The 15,777-nt window shown below is 43.0% G+C and overlaps 1 protein-coding gene across 4 annotated transcripts in view; it reads right to left on the reverse strand.

Moving 5' to 3' along the window:
* Positions 1-6,832: 6,832 nt before the first annotated feature.
* Positions 6,833-15,777, reverse strand: part of sgk1 (serum/glucocorticoid regulated kinase 1) — a 32,946-nt gene continuing 24,001 nt past the window's right edge. Inside the window, exons 1-10 of one of the 4 annotated variants that reach the window (XM_073492361.1) lie at positions 13,045-13,149; positions 10,996-11,071; positions 10,737-10,812; positions 10,419-10,607; positions 10,195-10,326; positions 9,211-9,447; positions 9,020-9,115; positions 8,692-8,847; positions 8,515-8,604; positions 6,833-8,316 (exon numbers count right to left, since the gene is read on the reverse strand). In XM_073492361.1, coding sequence (XP_073348462.1) covers positions 8,149-8,316; positions 8,515-8,604; positions 8,692-8,847; positions 9,020-9,115; positions 9,211-9,447; positions 10,195-10,326; positions 10,419-10,607; positions 10,737-10,812; positions 10,996-11,071; positions 13,045-13,072 — 1,248 coding nt within the window. In that variant the 5' untranslated portion in view covers positions 13,073-13,149 and the 3' untranslated portion in view covers positions 6,833-8,148. Of the gene's footprint in view, positions 8,317-8,514; positions 8,605-8,691; positions 8,848-9,019; positions 9,116-9,210; positions 9,448-10,194; positions 10,327-10,418; positions 10,608-10,736; positions 10,813-10,995; positions 11,072-11,195; positions 11,327-12,617; positions 12,708-13,044; positions 13,150-15,777 lie in introns of those variants that run through there. The other 3 variants (XM_073492362.1, XM_073492360.1, XM_073492359.1) reach the window with 3 other exon arrangements.

Below are 15,777 nucleotides of genomic sequence, written 5' to 3' on the forward strand. Positions count from 1 at the left end.
ATCCTATTGGTCCAGACGTGTTTATCAGGTAGTGTCTGTAAAGTAATGAATTAATAGTGAAACAAAACCCTCCTGTCGGCTGATTGTCTCTGTTTCGGCCCAGCATGAAGATTTATTAATGATCTTGTCTTTTCTCGCTACCGTTTTGTTCGTCTTTCAGCTGCAAATAGGTTATTATGAGGTTAATTTCGTCGCCATAAAGTAATCGCCAGCAATAAAAACACACCTGTATCAATAATGCTCTTTCTCTCATACTGCATGTAACAACAAATAGGGAGGCCGCATGCTGTTTTGCTCGGGTCCGATGTCCCATTTCTAGGAGTGCAACAGGACGAGGCTGTCACACACCTGCCCGGCTGCCTCACAGATGACAGAATGTAGCCTTGTGTGCCTCAAACCCTCTGTTTGTTTGTGCCTGTCCTACTTTTTCCTGAGATGTATTTAGATGTCCACACGCAGCCTACAGAATGCAAAGATTGACCTGTTTTTAACTACTGACATTTGATCCTCAGTGTGTGTGTGTGTGTGTGTGTGTGTGTATGTGTATGTGTGCATGTGTGTGTGTTATGTAATGACTCAGTAACCAAGATAACTATGGGTGGCCCAGTTGTTAGAGGCTCACCTTTACTAATGTCAGCAAATAATCACATGATTATTGTACTATTTTATCATTTGGAGAGATACGTTGCCCTTAAAAGTCACAGATTTCTTATCTAGGATTAGTCCTGTGGCTTAAACACCATATTTGAATGCAGTTTCACAAGTTTAATGAGCAAATAAATTACAATCCCCAGGCACATAGTCAAACAAAGTGTTTTCAGAGCCTCTTTTAATTGATTCAAGACAGTCATCTGCTTCAAGTTTTAATCAGCCAACCAACCGGTAAATGTTGGCAACACAATTCAGCGGACACACCCATCAAAACAAGCTTATGATAATGAAAAGGTTTGTCTATGTTTGAGGAAGGGATGGTGGGAAAAGTACTGAGATTCTTAGAAGGAGTACCACAAGTAGTAGTCCTGTGTTCAAAAGCTTACTCAACTAGGTCATATTTAAAGTATCAAATGTTAAGCACCCATTACGCAATAGTGACACTGACAGAATTATTAACCAACAACATATTATGTAACTGGACTGCTGATTAATCTGCAAGTAGTATTTTAATGATGCAGAAGATAAATCAGATTTTATGAACTGATCTAATGTTTTGTTTATCTGGAATCTTGATCTGCAAACTTATGACTAACTATGGCTTCGAGATAAATGCAGCGGAGTAAAAAGTTGTTTGAGGTACTTATACTACTTGAGTATTTCCATTTTCTGCTACTCTATACTTGTACTCCACTACATTTTGGAGGCAAATATTTTGCCTTTACTCCACTGCATTTATTTGATAGCTTTAGTTACTAGTTACTTTACAGATTTAATGTCACATCAGAGCCAAAGTAACACATTTTTAACTTTTACTTTTACTTTTGATACTTAAGTACATTTAATACATATATTAAAAAGAACTATAAGACTTTTAATCAAGTACTATTTGTATAGGTGGCTTTCACTTTTACCAAAGTTATATGTTAACGTGCTATCTTAACTTTTACTGAAGTAAAAGTCCTGAAAAAACTGCACATGCATCTTCGGCACATGCCAACAAGCACAGGCACATGTATACACACGTGCTAATGCCAATTAATAGATGCATGCACACACACACACACACACACACGCCCTCTTTCATCTCATGCATAAAGTTGTTGGAAAACACGCAATAGCTGCCGTTGTTATACAATTGAAATATATATTAAATAAAATTACAAGACGCCAACTGACTAAATAACTATTACCTCACCAAAGTAATATTTTAACATGATAAGTGTGACTTTTGGGTACTTTTTACAACACTGAATATTTCCATCTGAAATGTAGTGGAGTTGAAGTATAAAGTAGCAGAAAATGTAAATACTGAAGTAAAATACAAGTATTTTGAGTGGATGTATGTAGCTAAACTCTGCTGCTGGAAACAGGAGTTTTGTCCCCATCATCATTTTATGAGATGAAAGGGTTCATTACTCTAAATTACTTATGGAGTGTGAATATAGGTGTTCCTGGATTGGATATCACAACAAAGCACCCAAAAATATGACTCTCCCAGCACACTCTGTCTTCGTACGATAGGAGGTCATAGCGACTCGGAGCTACTGTAGATATGTCTACAGAACAGATGTCTGACGAACCAAGCCAAGGCAAAGCTGAGTGTCTGTATAAAACTCATAAGGAGGCCTTCGATCTATCTACGTTAGCAGACTTAACGTCTGTGACCTATTTACCTCCTATGCCTCACTCTGGCTTAGAGGTGAGAAACTCTGCATTAACCTCCCTTACTATATTGTTAAACAGATAACCACGTATGGGAGGGATGCTTCCTGAGCTGTAGATATAATCTGAGCATTTGGGAAGCATTTAAGTCATCGGTGTCTCTGAGTCTTCTACATTCTACAGCAATATGCACATGCAAACATGCACAGACAGAAGCATACACACGTGCTACTTTGCCTGCACATTGGAAAATAACGGACACACACACCCTCTTCCTGTAATCTAAATCCCTGACGCTGAATTTCGAGTAAAACTTGTTGGAAAACCACATGACAGCTTCTGTTGCTACTATAAAAACAAATTTATTTTTAATAAGATTACAAGTTAAGACAGCAACTGACTAAATACTGAGTCTGCTGAGGCCGTTAGCGTAGCTGCAGTCATCATGAGGGCTGTATCGGGGGGAACTAGGGTGATTCTGACCAGTCAACAAGCATTTCCTGGAACCTCATGACTTAATTGCACCTATATTACAAATATTACAGCTGTACATTTGTCAAAACATTCCCCAGATTTAATTACATTCAAATGTAAAATGACTGAGAATAAAGTGTTGCTTATTATGTGTTTGTTGCACTGGTTACACTTGCTTTGCATACTAACCGATTTAATCATGTGTAATGTGACATAACACCCACGTGATAAAGTTTAAGAGATTGTAAGTAATGCAAGTGGAATTTCAAATGAGACGAGCTGAAAACAATACTGCAATACGCCTTAAAGGTGCAATATGTGAGAACTGGTTGCATTTACCAGTTGCATTTACACGTATAAGTAACTCCCGCTAGCTGCTAACACCTAGCTGCTCAGACTGGGAGCTTGGAGCACGGGGGAGGTGTTGGGTGTTTTTTGACCAGGATGGGCTGGAGCTAGCTGGTTAGCATGCTAACTTCAGTATATATCTTTGCAACAAAATACATACTCAATACTAAATTTTCAAATGTTTCCAACTAAAATGCTTACATATTGCACCTTTAACATTGCAAAAGCTCAAACCCTTGCCGAGTATATTTGTCGAAAGTCCAATCAAAATAATTTTTTGTAATATAAGACACCTAACACCTCACATTTCCGTGAAATATAGGGACAGTGGGGACTTTTTAGACATCGCATCTTATTTCAAAAAATCAACCTGTCTTGAGCATAAAGGGGATCTAATAGTTAAAGGTTTTAAATGGTATTGCTGTGATTAAATGATGATCCAGAGATGCTTTCATTTCCACAGGTCTTTATGATGAAGGGAAATAAAAGAGTGCCACCATGTGGAACTTTTGTTACCTTACAAAGAGTTCTGTATCAACCCGGAAACCTAATTGACCGCCAAAATTGTTTTTTATTTAATCAGTATTCACTTATTAGCACCTAGTGTGTTGCTGTGGTCACACTAGAGACACTTCATTCATCAAGTATTTAATCTAAATGTATTTTTCGTCTTTTATATGGATCCTTATATTGTGTAACTCCAAGTGTCCCAGACTGAATAAAGCTTTATTCCCTCAAACAAAAGCAAACATGTTAAGATATAGATTGTATGCTCCAAGCCCATGCTGTGGAAAATGGGGACAAACTGCAGATTATTTTGAGTAACTTCAGTAACTTTTCCATTCAGTTGCTTTTATCACTGAGCATGGGCTGAGGATGATTGCCTTTCTAACAGCAGCACTGCAGCACTGACTGAACCAGGAGCAGAGATATTTTGCTGCCTGCTCTATAGCCGGCCTAATGGTTGTTCCAGAAAATGTCAGAGTGTTGGAGTGTCAGACTCCAGCCGCCATAAAGGCAAATGTCACGGTATAATGATAGCAACCAGCACTGCCATCATTAGGCTGTGCTGCTGGAGGCGGCAGAAGCTCCATATATATACTCAAACTGCTGGCTGGACTCAATTCTGCAGAGGACTGAGTCATAAAAAAGGGCCGGTCCTAAATGAATGACAGGCAACTCTAAAAAGTAACTGATACTAAACACAAAACATGTTTTAAAAAGGAGCAATAACTCTAAATACGTTGGGGAAATGGCATAATAGCCTGATGCAACGTTAGAATCACATAATGAAATGCATCAATAAACATCAGTGCGACCCTAGACTCAGTAACCATGCCTTATAAACTTCCAAATTCATTTAAAGGCTGATGTTTCTAAGCTTTAATTTCTTGTGTCTTGGAGGTTTAACTGCATCTGTCAGCTGTGATCACATATTAAACATTTCAGGATGGTTTAATCTATTTGAGTACTGTATAAAAATGCTGTCAAACCTATACCAATCAATCAACAAATACAGTTTTATCTTCATTTTCTGCATTTTCTGGCAGTGTTTGGTTTGACAGAGAGCTTTACAAAGGTTAGGCTCAGAGAACTTAAGGTTCAAGGTGCTTATGTGCTTGTTGCAGAGGAAGTGTGGAAGTCCTTTTAAAAGAGTCTGTCAGTGTCAGCACCATCAACTCCACTGTTTAAATTCACTTACCCTCAGTATTTCCCGTCTTGCTGGAGTTTCCAGGCAGGGAGTCATCTTCAGAGTTGCTGCCAGAAAACTCATCCCACTTCCGGACATGACTGCTGCTGTGACTCTGCTCATCTGCATTATCTTCCTCTCTGGAGCTTCTCCTAGATCCTACTATAGGCCCCTGAAGCTCAGTGTGAAAGGAACACTGTGTAGTTTTGAGGAAGACATTTCAATCAGAAGAGAAAGATCTTTACTGACTGATTTTTTATGCCTCAACATACTAAATAAACAAACTTTATTTTCATGACTGATTAAACTGAATCAACAAACTGACCTTAAAGGACAACACAATTTCATACCGTTTTACTTTGTTTACATGTGGCTGACCCTGCCACCTTTCTAGCGTTAAACAGTGTTCTGGGGACCTTATTTTCCTCTGAGAACAGCTTGTTTATTCAGTCTTTCTGTTATATCTCTTAATGATCTGCCATCCCATAGCCGTCTACCCTTCAATGAACTGACTGTTGAGGCCATTAACAAACTGAAGCACAGTGTCTAACATTAAATTTGTTGGTTTGTTTTGGTTAACTTTATCAGTTCAAGGCTCGACCAGCAGGTGGCAGTATGTCACTATCTTCCTTCAGCCCCCTACAATTTTGGAATGGCAGAGAGACTGTAAAATACACATGAGATGATAACAATCATCATACAATATAATTTCACATTTTCTCTTTATGTAGCAGCTTTCATTTCATTATTGAATATTGATTTTTGTGATATGGGGACATTTGAGGGGTTTGTTTGCCTTCTCCTAAAGCTCCAACAAATGGACAAAAACAAAGAAGATGATGATGGTAAGAACTACTGTGATAGTAGTGTTTAAGTAATGGCAGAGCAGATACAAAGGCTGCAGTGGAAGGTAGTGATTTGTGGAGTCTGTAATCTCAGACATAACATGTGCAGGCTGTGTGTAGATCATTATTTTAGATAAATGGCGGCTCCAAAAGGCGTTATCAGGGATTTGTAATTCTGAAAAACATTGATGTTCTGCAGTGACTTTGAAAAATAACACTTCCCTCAGTTATTATACTGTAAATAAACATTTTGAGGGCGTGTTTTGACTTGAATAATTGAATTTTCAAGCAGCTTCACAGATGAACAAAGCCAAACTGTTGGCTCCAGAGAGGTAAAATTTATAGGATCTTCCCCACAGTCCCTTTGTAATGTAAATCTTTGCAGTCAAATTCCTTTTTCCACTTTACCCTCTTCCCTGGAAGTTAGAGGTCAGAGGTCACCCACACAATAACCCCCTGGATCTGCTAAACATCCAGTGTCCTCCTTAAAGACACCCCGGCAGACTCCTTAAACCGTTTACACAACCTTGAACTCCAGTCAAAGGGCGTCTTCTCACATCAACACGCCGCCCCGCTGTCATCTTATTGAAGACACAGTAAATGGTTCAGTACTTTAATTATCACTTATGCAACTGTAGCTTATGCATCAAAAATCAATGCTCCTCTGATGCAATAAACCTGCCCTGATGAGTTGGGTTCATTAATATCGCTTGACCTGGAGTAGCCTTATCAGTCAATAATTTGCTCACAAACAGATCGGTCCACCCACCCGCGCGCGCACACACACACACACACACACACACACACACACACACACACACACACACTCGGACGTCAGCATCATCATTGTATAAGGGTTGCTGACGCATGTAGGGGGTTCAAGTCCACTCCGGACTTATGTGGGATGTTTGGGTCAGTAGCTCAAGCACTTTCCAATGAGGGCTAGTGAATTTTTAACATTTGATCTCCATATTTGACATTTTGTTGGTTCATTCTTTAACCTAATGTGCTTATTCTGTGTGCACACTGGTGGAAATTTACCGGCAAAGTCAAGACCAGATGATGTAAGAATGACCAGCATATTTCCGACACATAAAATGAAGCCTTTTTCATGCAGAGTCCATTTTTCAGGAATTAAAAACAAGCTTATAAGGTGTAATAAAGTTAAACTTTTATTGCAAACCAAACATGGTCACATAAATCTTAAACAATTTTACAATTTACAGTACATTTAACATGAATTGTTACATATACATATTTAAGCATACCTTTAGTCATTTTTTGTTCAATATACATTAAAACTAGTACACATGACTCCAAATATACAAACAAACTTAAATACCGTCAAACTGCATTACAGCAATATTAAAATGGAATGTTCAGTTTCGATGTCGTCAGCTCGGCTGTAGGCCGCCGTTAACGTTACTGTGAGGCGAATGGAAGACTATATGAGGGGGACACTGTTGGCAAGCAGGACTACGCAAACGCCTCTCTTTCTCACCTAGCAGCAGTGCTCTCTCTTTCTCTCTCTCGATCAGCATTACCGTTATCGTTTCATGTGCAAACGAAGATATGAAACATCGTCTGAGTTCCTACGTCTCACGCGTTAAAAGACAGAACAGGTGTATTAATTCAGAGCTACATCGTTCCTCTCTGGTGACTTTTAAAAGACGGGGCTCCAGTTTGTGGAGCGGAGACATTACGGGACGAAAAACCCAAAAGATGCGAGGTTCTGATGGAGAGAACAAACAAAGGCACGTTTGAGAGAAAAAAACCCAAAATAAAACATCCCCCTCTGTAACATTCCGCTTCAAATGACTCCCTTTTTCAAACACACGGAAATAAATGAGAAGAAACTAAAGCACCAAAATGAATGTCACCTCCGAGCTACTCGACCACAACCGGTACAGTAGGTCCCTGCTGGCGGTTGGACAGAATCTCAAAGGAGGGAAGATGTATCGCTACATAGATGAAGATGGAAATCCTTGTCAGGGCTGGTACAGTGCGGTCCAGCCTTCCTCTTTTGAGAAAAGGTGGAAGTTGGTGTGTGTGCTTGTCGGTTGTGGCTTCAAGGGTTGAGGTGGGCTTTTAAGCTGCCTCAGCTGTGTGCAAAGGACCTCCACTACCGGGTAAGAGACGGGCAATTGAAGGCTGCAGAGCGTTTGTGTCTGTTGAAGAATTTGTGCGTTGGTAAATCAGGGTAAAATGGAGGATTTCAACCCCTGTGAGTCACTGAATTATGGCAGACGTCCTCTTGTAGCAACTCTTCTTAAACGCATTCAAGAGTTGGAGAGATTATGGCAAGTACATGTGTATAAATTCTTTGCAGGTGCAGGGGTTGGTTTCGGAAAAAACATCCATCATCATCCTGATGGGAAATGTAAGGTGGGGTCAAGATGCAAGTCCATGGACATGCCACAGTTCATGTCCTGTAAGTCTAAATAGGCGTCCGTATCAAGTGCCTGTGTTTAAATCCTATAGGTAGGAGTCCATAGATGGGGCGTAGGAGAAGCCCACGAAGGCCTCGGCAGCCTCTTTGATGCTGGCCGTGACGAGCGCGCTGTCTGGGGAGCAGCCGATGGAGCTGGGCACCGGCTCATCTGTGAACTCTGGATCAAAGTGCCGCAGGTCGTTGGGTCCCGTCTGGGAGGGAGAAGGAGGAGAGGGGAGACAAGCGAGGATTAGTCAGGCTGTAATGGTCAAAATACCTCGCCATGAAAGGAAATGTTTTAATTCGCAGCAAGAATGTTCTGCGCTCTTGTAATCTAGTTACATAAATGCCACGACTGAGCCTGTGGTCTTTGGCTACTGTTCAGTAGAAAGTCACGAAAAGGTACGTACCACATTAGGGTTGAAAGGAGGGGTGATTTTCTTGGCATTGAGGTCGTCCCAGTTGATGGGGGAGAAGAATATGTGGTTCTTAATTTCAATCTGTGAAGAGACACAAATGACAGACCATTAAATGATGTCTTTAAACACGCGTCATATCTACATATGCTCACATGACCGAATACTTACAAAGTCCTCTGTGCAGCCCAGCCTCTTGGTTCGGTCCTTCTGCAGCAAACCCTCCAGCAGGTGTCTGGCTGCGTTGGAAATGTTGGGTTTCAGCTGTAGCGGCTTGTTCAGGATGTTGTCGTACATCTCTGCTGTGTTGCGGCTGTAGAACGGAGGCTGCGTGGGGACAAAAGGAACTGATTAGCATCTTGGCAGCGACAATCCACATGACGAACACCGATAGGATCAGTTTAAAATCATGCATAGTTTCAGGTAGAGACACGTGGAAGATGAATGAGATAAGAACTGGATCTCTGCTATAAAGTTACGTAAGTTGAGCTCTACTCACCAGGCCGTAGAGCATCTCATAGAGAACAGCTCCTAAACACCACCAGTCTACCGTCCTGTCATACGGCTGCTTGTGTAGAACCTCAGGAGCTAAATACTGCAGGGAGAGAAAGGACAGGAAGACGTGGTGAGTTACTGGATATTAAAAGAGAGGAAGTTTTGAATCTGAATCACCGGTTCTCTTGTCCTTACCTCTGGCGTACCACAGAAGGTCGACGTGGTCCCGTTGGGTTCAATGTTCTCCTTGCAGAGACCGAAATCTGTAAGAATGATGTGTCCCTGCGAGTCCAGCAGGATGTTCTCCGGCTTCAGGTCTCTGTAGACGATGTTGAGGGAGTGGAGGTAGCCGAGCGCGCTGGCGATCTCTGCTGCGTAGAACCTGGCTCTTGGCTCGAGGAAGCAGCGCTCTCTCTGTAGGTGGTAGAACAACTGGAAGACAGAGAAAAGAGAACAAAGGTTAGATCAACAAGATTTCGTCGAAATAAAAAACCTGAAATGTCTCAAGTATGCTTTCCAGTTTTTATTGCAAAATCCCACGAGCAGCGATGGGAAAGAAGCGGTGGAAAGACAGATAGGCAGACAGAAAGGAAACCGGATGGGAGGAAATAAAGAGGCAGGAAGGCGAGAGCTTTAAAAAACTTTGACAAGACAGATGAAACGAGGGCCAAAGGTGGAGTGAGGGAGCAGAGGAGGGAGGAGGGGGAAAAAGAGGGGAAGAAAAGAGAAAGGGGAGAAGGAGAGTAAATGCATCCTGTTTCCTGACGAGGCCCATAGTTAATCAGCACTGTCTCTACTCGTCCAACAATCACAGGAAATTAGCTCGATTAGGCGCACACTGAGGCTGAATGGCGCTGCTAATTTTGGCCGCCCGAGTCTCTCCCGCTGTCCCAGCCCACCCCGTGGTTTCCTGAGAGGCGTTTTCCTTTAGAGAATGAAAGACGGAGAGAGCGGCGGCCTCTATTCTGCGTCTCATGACAGGAAATCCCCTCTGTCTGTCTGCGCTTCTGCCTCGTCTTTATCTCGGATTCTGGCACTATATTAAAACTTCTGTCTCTTCCCTATTCATTCATCTTCAGCTCCTTCCTTTAAATAGCCCCGGCTTCTCCGTCCTCTTTTATCATCTCTGCTCTTCATATCCTTATCTTTCACTGGCATGCAGTTCAGCCGCTAACTCACCTCTCCTCCGTTGATGTAGTCCAAGATGAAGTAGAGTTTGTCGGCCGTCTGGAAGGAGTAGTGCAGGCCCACTAAGAACGGGTGCTTGACATTCTTTAGCAGCACATTCCTCTCTGACATGATGTGCTTCTCCTGAGGAACACAAAGAGCGGCGGATTAGCGATGTCAACAAGGAGACACCTTTTGTTGTGTGTGTACTTTTTGCTCGTGTTCCATGTATTTACCTCCTTCTTCTTGAGGATGGCCTTTTTCTGTAAGACTTTGACCGCGTAAAACTGGTCGTCGGTGCGATGGCGCGCGAGCAGCACCTTGCCGAAGCTGCCCTTGCCGATCACCTTGAGGAAGTGGAAGTCGCTGGGTTTGGCGGAGGGGTTGGATGATGGACCGAGGTTGATCTGTTGGGATGGACTGGGCTGTGAGGGAAGAAGAGGATGAGGATGTTATGAGCCATAATATGAACGCAAGGTAAACAGAGGATATGTGTGTGTACCTCTGCATATGGTGCAATGTAAACACAGGAAGTTGAATGCAAATATACTCACAGGAGGAGACGGGTTTGTGTTCATGAGCTCAGCATCCTGAGGAGGACTCAAGTTCAGAATGGACTGAACTTCAGGACTGGAAAAAAAAAAGAAGAGAAAAAGAGTTCAAGACTTTGCATCAAAAAGCATGAATTGTTCTTTAATGTGAATCAGCTGATGTGGAAGCCACAAAGTTTCCTCAGGCGACAGATAACTGGCATTTCTGGTCTTGTTTCCCTGTGCGACTGTGGAACAATAACATGAGTCAGATGGTACTCACTGCTTGCAGGCGTAGGAGTTCGTGGCGAGCCTCTGAATGAAGTCGTTCAGCCCCATCCTCCTCTGTTTCATGAAAGCTGCAACACAAGAAGGAAAACGGAGAAAAATAAATGTTTGGATTCCTGAATAAAAAGCAGAAAAAAATGAAGTCCATCCACGTCAGGAAGCATCACATTCAAACATCCAGCTAGGATTCCATACCGGTGACTAACGCCACTAGCCCTCTAGACTTCGAGTAAGTCATGACGGGCTTCTCTGCTTCTGTTTTGATCGTCATGATGTTGATGAGTCAAACTGCAGCTGAGCAGCCTAAAGGCAAAATGTTAACCACCTTGGTTTTGACTCTAGCTTTTATAACAGGCAGAGGGAGGGAGGAGGAGGGAGGAGGAGGGAGGAGCTGCCCCCCATGCAAACACCCACACCCCCTGGTGGGCGTGATCCTCTGCTAACAGTTCCTGACAAGATGATCGATCCCGTTCTCGGCCAATCAGAGGCCGTTGCGCCCGCAGCGCGTCATAGCCGCACCTCGAGTTGTGCTTGCGTCAAAAAAGAAAAAAAAACATAGGAAAAAGGAAGAAAAAAGTTGTCTAGCACCAGTCAATGTGATGTGAGGCCACTTTGTACTTTTTGCACATATGTTTGTGCAACTTTGTTTAACATCCCATGCGTCACCCGGCAACGCACAGACAGCCACATTTCAGCCTACATAAGGCTGCAGACATCAATCCTATAAGCTAATGACATCCAGATGTGTCCACTGAAGGAGCACATGTGTTCCAGGAGAGAATAAACTGCAGATTCTTAACTGAAACTGTTCAAGCGAGTTCATGGGGATTATTCTCCAAGTTGCTGATTATTTCTGTAACACTGTATCCATGCTTCCCCCTGTTCCTGGGTTTGCAACTTGCCCCAGTACAAATAATCTGATAGCCTCCTAACTGACCCTATCAGCTTCACTGTTTGGCTGCTTCTCAATTAAAACGACTGGGGAGTGACGAAGGCTCCCTCGGTATACAAAAGACTGGGGAGAGAGAGGGGAGAGCCTGAGCCGAGGGAGGCCCGGTGCCAAGAAAAAGCCGCTGGTAGTGGAAAAGTACAGACTGAGAAGCTCGTGGATACATCCAGCTCGGACTAAAAAAAGAGCGAGATCAAACCCACAGTGTGTTTGAAGCCTTTCGGAATCAGCCAAAAACACTTCGGCGTGACGATCAGGGTGAAATTATGTGGAAAAATACCTCTTTGCGCTGCGTTTTGCGCGTTGGCACACAGCGGAGCGGACAGGGCTCAGCCAGGCGACGTTATGTAAGGCACCTGGTTCAACTTTTATCTACACCACCTGAGCGGAATGAAAGTCTGTGAGAATAAAAGCACCTCTGAAGGCCAAATGGATTTTGATTACCGGCGTGCGTAAAAGAGAAGAAAAAAAAAATCCAAATTTCTGAGCAATTTTCCAAAGTAATTTAGAGAAATCACCTGCAACTTTGCTGCACAAAACAAACAATTACAACCCTGAATTAAAAAGTCTGTCATAAAAGCACACAAAAGCCGTGTAACGCCACGACTGCTCGGTGTTTTAATTGATCCAACATCATAAAAACCAACAGCCAGAGAAAACAAACAAACCTTTCAGATCCGAACGAGTCCTCATTTGGCTGCTGGTGTCTCCACAGATCAACAAGTTGCAAAAGAGACTGGCCAACGTTTCTCTCACACTTTTAATAGACCTGCTATCAGCCACAGGGAGGACTTTACGCAGATAACTGCATCATAAAAATCCAGGTCACTGGATTATGGGGTGAATGGAGCGCCCCCCAAAGTCTGTCTGCCGCCGCTTTCTTCCCCAACCAGACTCAGACACAAAGTGGTCTGGGGAGCCTTAGCTTCGCCCTGACAAAAGACTCCACTGCAAATATCACATCACCGTCAGATTAGGATTAATCCCACCATAATCGATCTACAGGAGCATTAGAGGAATATAAAGATTTCTCTCGATTTGGAGAAACCCATCGAACCGGTGATTCCACATGAACGCGCAGCCTACAGTACTTACATGTCAAGGCGGTCGTTTTGTCTTTCATAAGGATGCTTTAATTTCCCAATCACAACCAGGAGAAGTGTTTAAGGAAGGGTCCTCGACAGGCAGGTAATCGAACTAGACCGCATTCCTCTCCTCGGAGACTTTCATCCACAAGATTTTTTTTTTTCTTCCTCTTCAGGGCGGAGACGTCCCGCCTCTATTTCCTTCCACTCCTCAGTTTTGTGTTTCATGCATGGTTGCATGAGTTTTCCTCCGGGCGGGGTGCTGCCTTCACAGCCTCCTCATAAGCTCCTACCTTTGAGCTCATTGAAAACACTTGACCTAACGTTTGTGTAATTACAAAATGAAGGAAGTAAATTCATTTTCGTTTCTGTTTCTGCAGCCGTTTTGCCCTGCGGCACGTGAAACTGCTGGATTTTTGTGCCAATGTCTTTGTTTTTGTGTGCCCGTAAACCCAAAGGAAGCACTGGAGAATAGAATCAGTCTGCAACAAGATCACATAAAGACAAAAAAAAAAAAACTGTCTTAAAGGTTGAATCATCTTCACCAGTAGGCAGTTTTTTTCCCCCCACTACAGTCCGCTTCTGTAGCTGAGGTCACTCACCCGCTGAGCTTGGCATTTAAAAGTAACCCAGATCTGGAAATCCACATTCACATTGATTCAAAGTGGCTGCCAAGAAGTTGAAGCCACATTAATTAACCGTGTCTCTTCATGAATTGCTCTCCTGACTAGTTTTTCTCGTATGTGTACACACCCGGGGTTTTTCTCTCCGACTGATGTTTTGCTGATTTTCTGTCTTTGAGAGGAGTGTGTGAGAGAGGAGATGAAGCACCGACACAGACAGGTGAAATGTGCCCCGGTGAGTAATGCAGTGAGGAAAACATGGAAATAGAATAAAGAATAAACAGAGATGAGATGACAAAAGCAATTTTTAACCTTCATCTATTCAGGAAAGTTTCACTCAGAGCAAAACTCTCTTAATTCCCAGCGTTCGTTCTTTACTTAGGGATAGAAACGCCTCCGTAAATATGAGAGAGAAGTTCATTTTCTCTGTGTTTGTACGCACATTGAGCATTATCGAGTCAAAAACTGGACCAATAATTCATGATGGCAAATAACTGGAGAGGTTGTTCTGCCAGGTGTGTTGCCGTAAGTCATACTTGAGTGGAGGTAAAGATATCGCGTTAAAATATTACTTCACATCACCCATATGAATAGTACTCGCGTAAAAGTCTGAAAGTATCTCATATTAAATGTACTTAAGTATCAAAACTGTGTGTAAAAGTAAATTATACATATATTTACATAGCCTGGTCACTGTATACTGTATAGTTTGGGTCGATCGATAACTCGCCGGGACGATTATCAGATCTGATATTCAACATTCTAAATCAGAATCGGTGCTTTATTAAAGATGATTGCCAGTAAAATCAATTAATCAAAAAGTTTCAAGTCTGGCTGTGATGCAACACGTAATTTGCAAAGTAACTAGCAACTAAAGTAATCAAGTAAATGTGATGTGCCATACCAATCACCTCAGTTAGCTCGAGGTCAATTCTGGTCCGAAATAAAAACAGACTTCCTGTTGACTCGCATACGAACACAGCGCTGTGTGGAAACAAGTCATGAATATGGCTGTATACAGTGTGTGTGTGTTTGTGTGTGTGTGTGTGAGGGAGAGAAATTGTATAATTTGTTGCTCCCGACCCCCCGGCCTCCTTCAGAGAAAGTCACTGTGCTGGTGCCTGTGTGACTCTGCAGTTTTTAAATATAGCCTCAACTTTTTTTCACGGCTGTCTCTTTCTCTCCCTTAACTCAGGTCAAATCTATTATTAATCTGTCCCCTGTGGCCACCTGATGCACACACACACACACACACACACACATTCAAATTCACACACATGCAGAGCTGGAGGGCAAAACAAACCTGCAGGGAGTCTGACAGCACACACGCACATGCACACACACACATACACACACACACACACATAAGCTGGAGGGCAAAAGCAACCTGCAGAGAAGCTGACAGGAGATGCACACACACATACACACACACACACTTTCTAAAACAGAGAGAGAGAGGGCACTTCCTAAACTCCCTCAAGGTGTCCAACACTCCTCTCCCTCCCTGCACCACAAGAACTTAGTGTGGGGGGAAAAAACGATTTTTCTCCTTGAGACAGTGCAAGATGCAGCGCCGCCATCCTTCAAGAGGCATTTAATCTCCAACATGTCACCACTGACACTACAGCAGCAGTGCACGTGGGACGCGAACCCACATCTCTTATCGGCACTTGAAAGCATCACGCGCCAGACAAGTGAAACCTCACATATTGCCTTCTCAAATACTAAGAACGAGAGGGAGAGCACGTGCGAGCACAGAAAAAAAAAGGGTTGCCCTTGAAAAACTTTGCAGAGACGTACACGAGGAGACTGATTTTTAAACTCTGAAGGAAGAGCAGCTACTTTGCATTTTCATCCGAGCAGTAGTGAGAACTAAAACAGCAGAGGATTAAAAGTGATGAAGAAGAAGAAGAAGACGTTACCTCCGCTGGGATGTAAGCACTGCATCTGCGGTCGTAGCCCAGAGTGGAATGAGATGAGGGAGAGGTGTTGAGGGAAGATCAGGAGAGGGGGAAGAACGAAAGCGAGGGAGCGACACTAACAATAGGGCCAGCCAGTGTTTTTCCTCTCTGGCCCGCTCTCCTCTCTGGATTAACAGGCTGCCTGCGTTTGGGCCCTGA

The sequence above is a fragment of the Pagrus major genome, chromosome 22 (assembly GCF_040436345.1).
Source record: "Pagrus major chromosome 22, Pma_NU_1.0".
Lineage (NCBI taxonomy): Eukaryota > Metazoa > Chordata > Actinopteri > Spariformes > Sparidae > Pagrus > Pagrus major.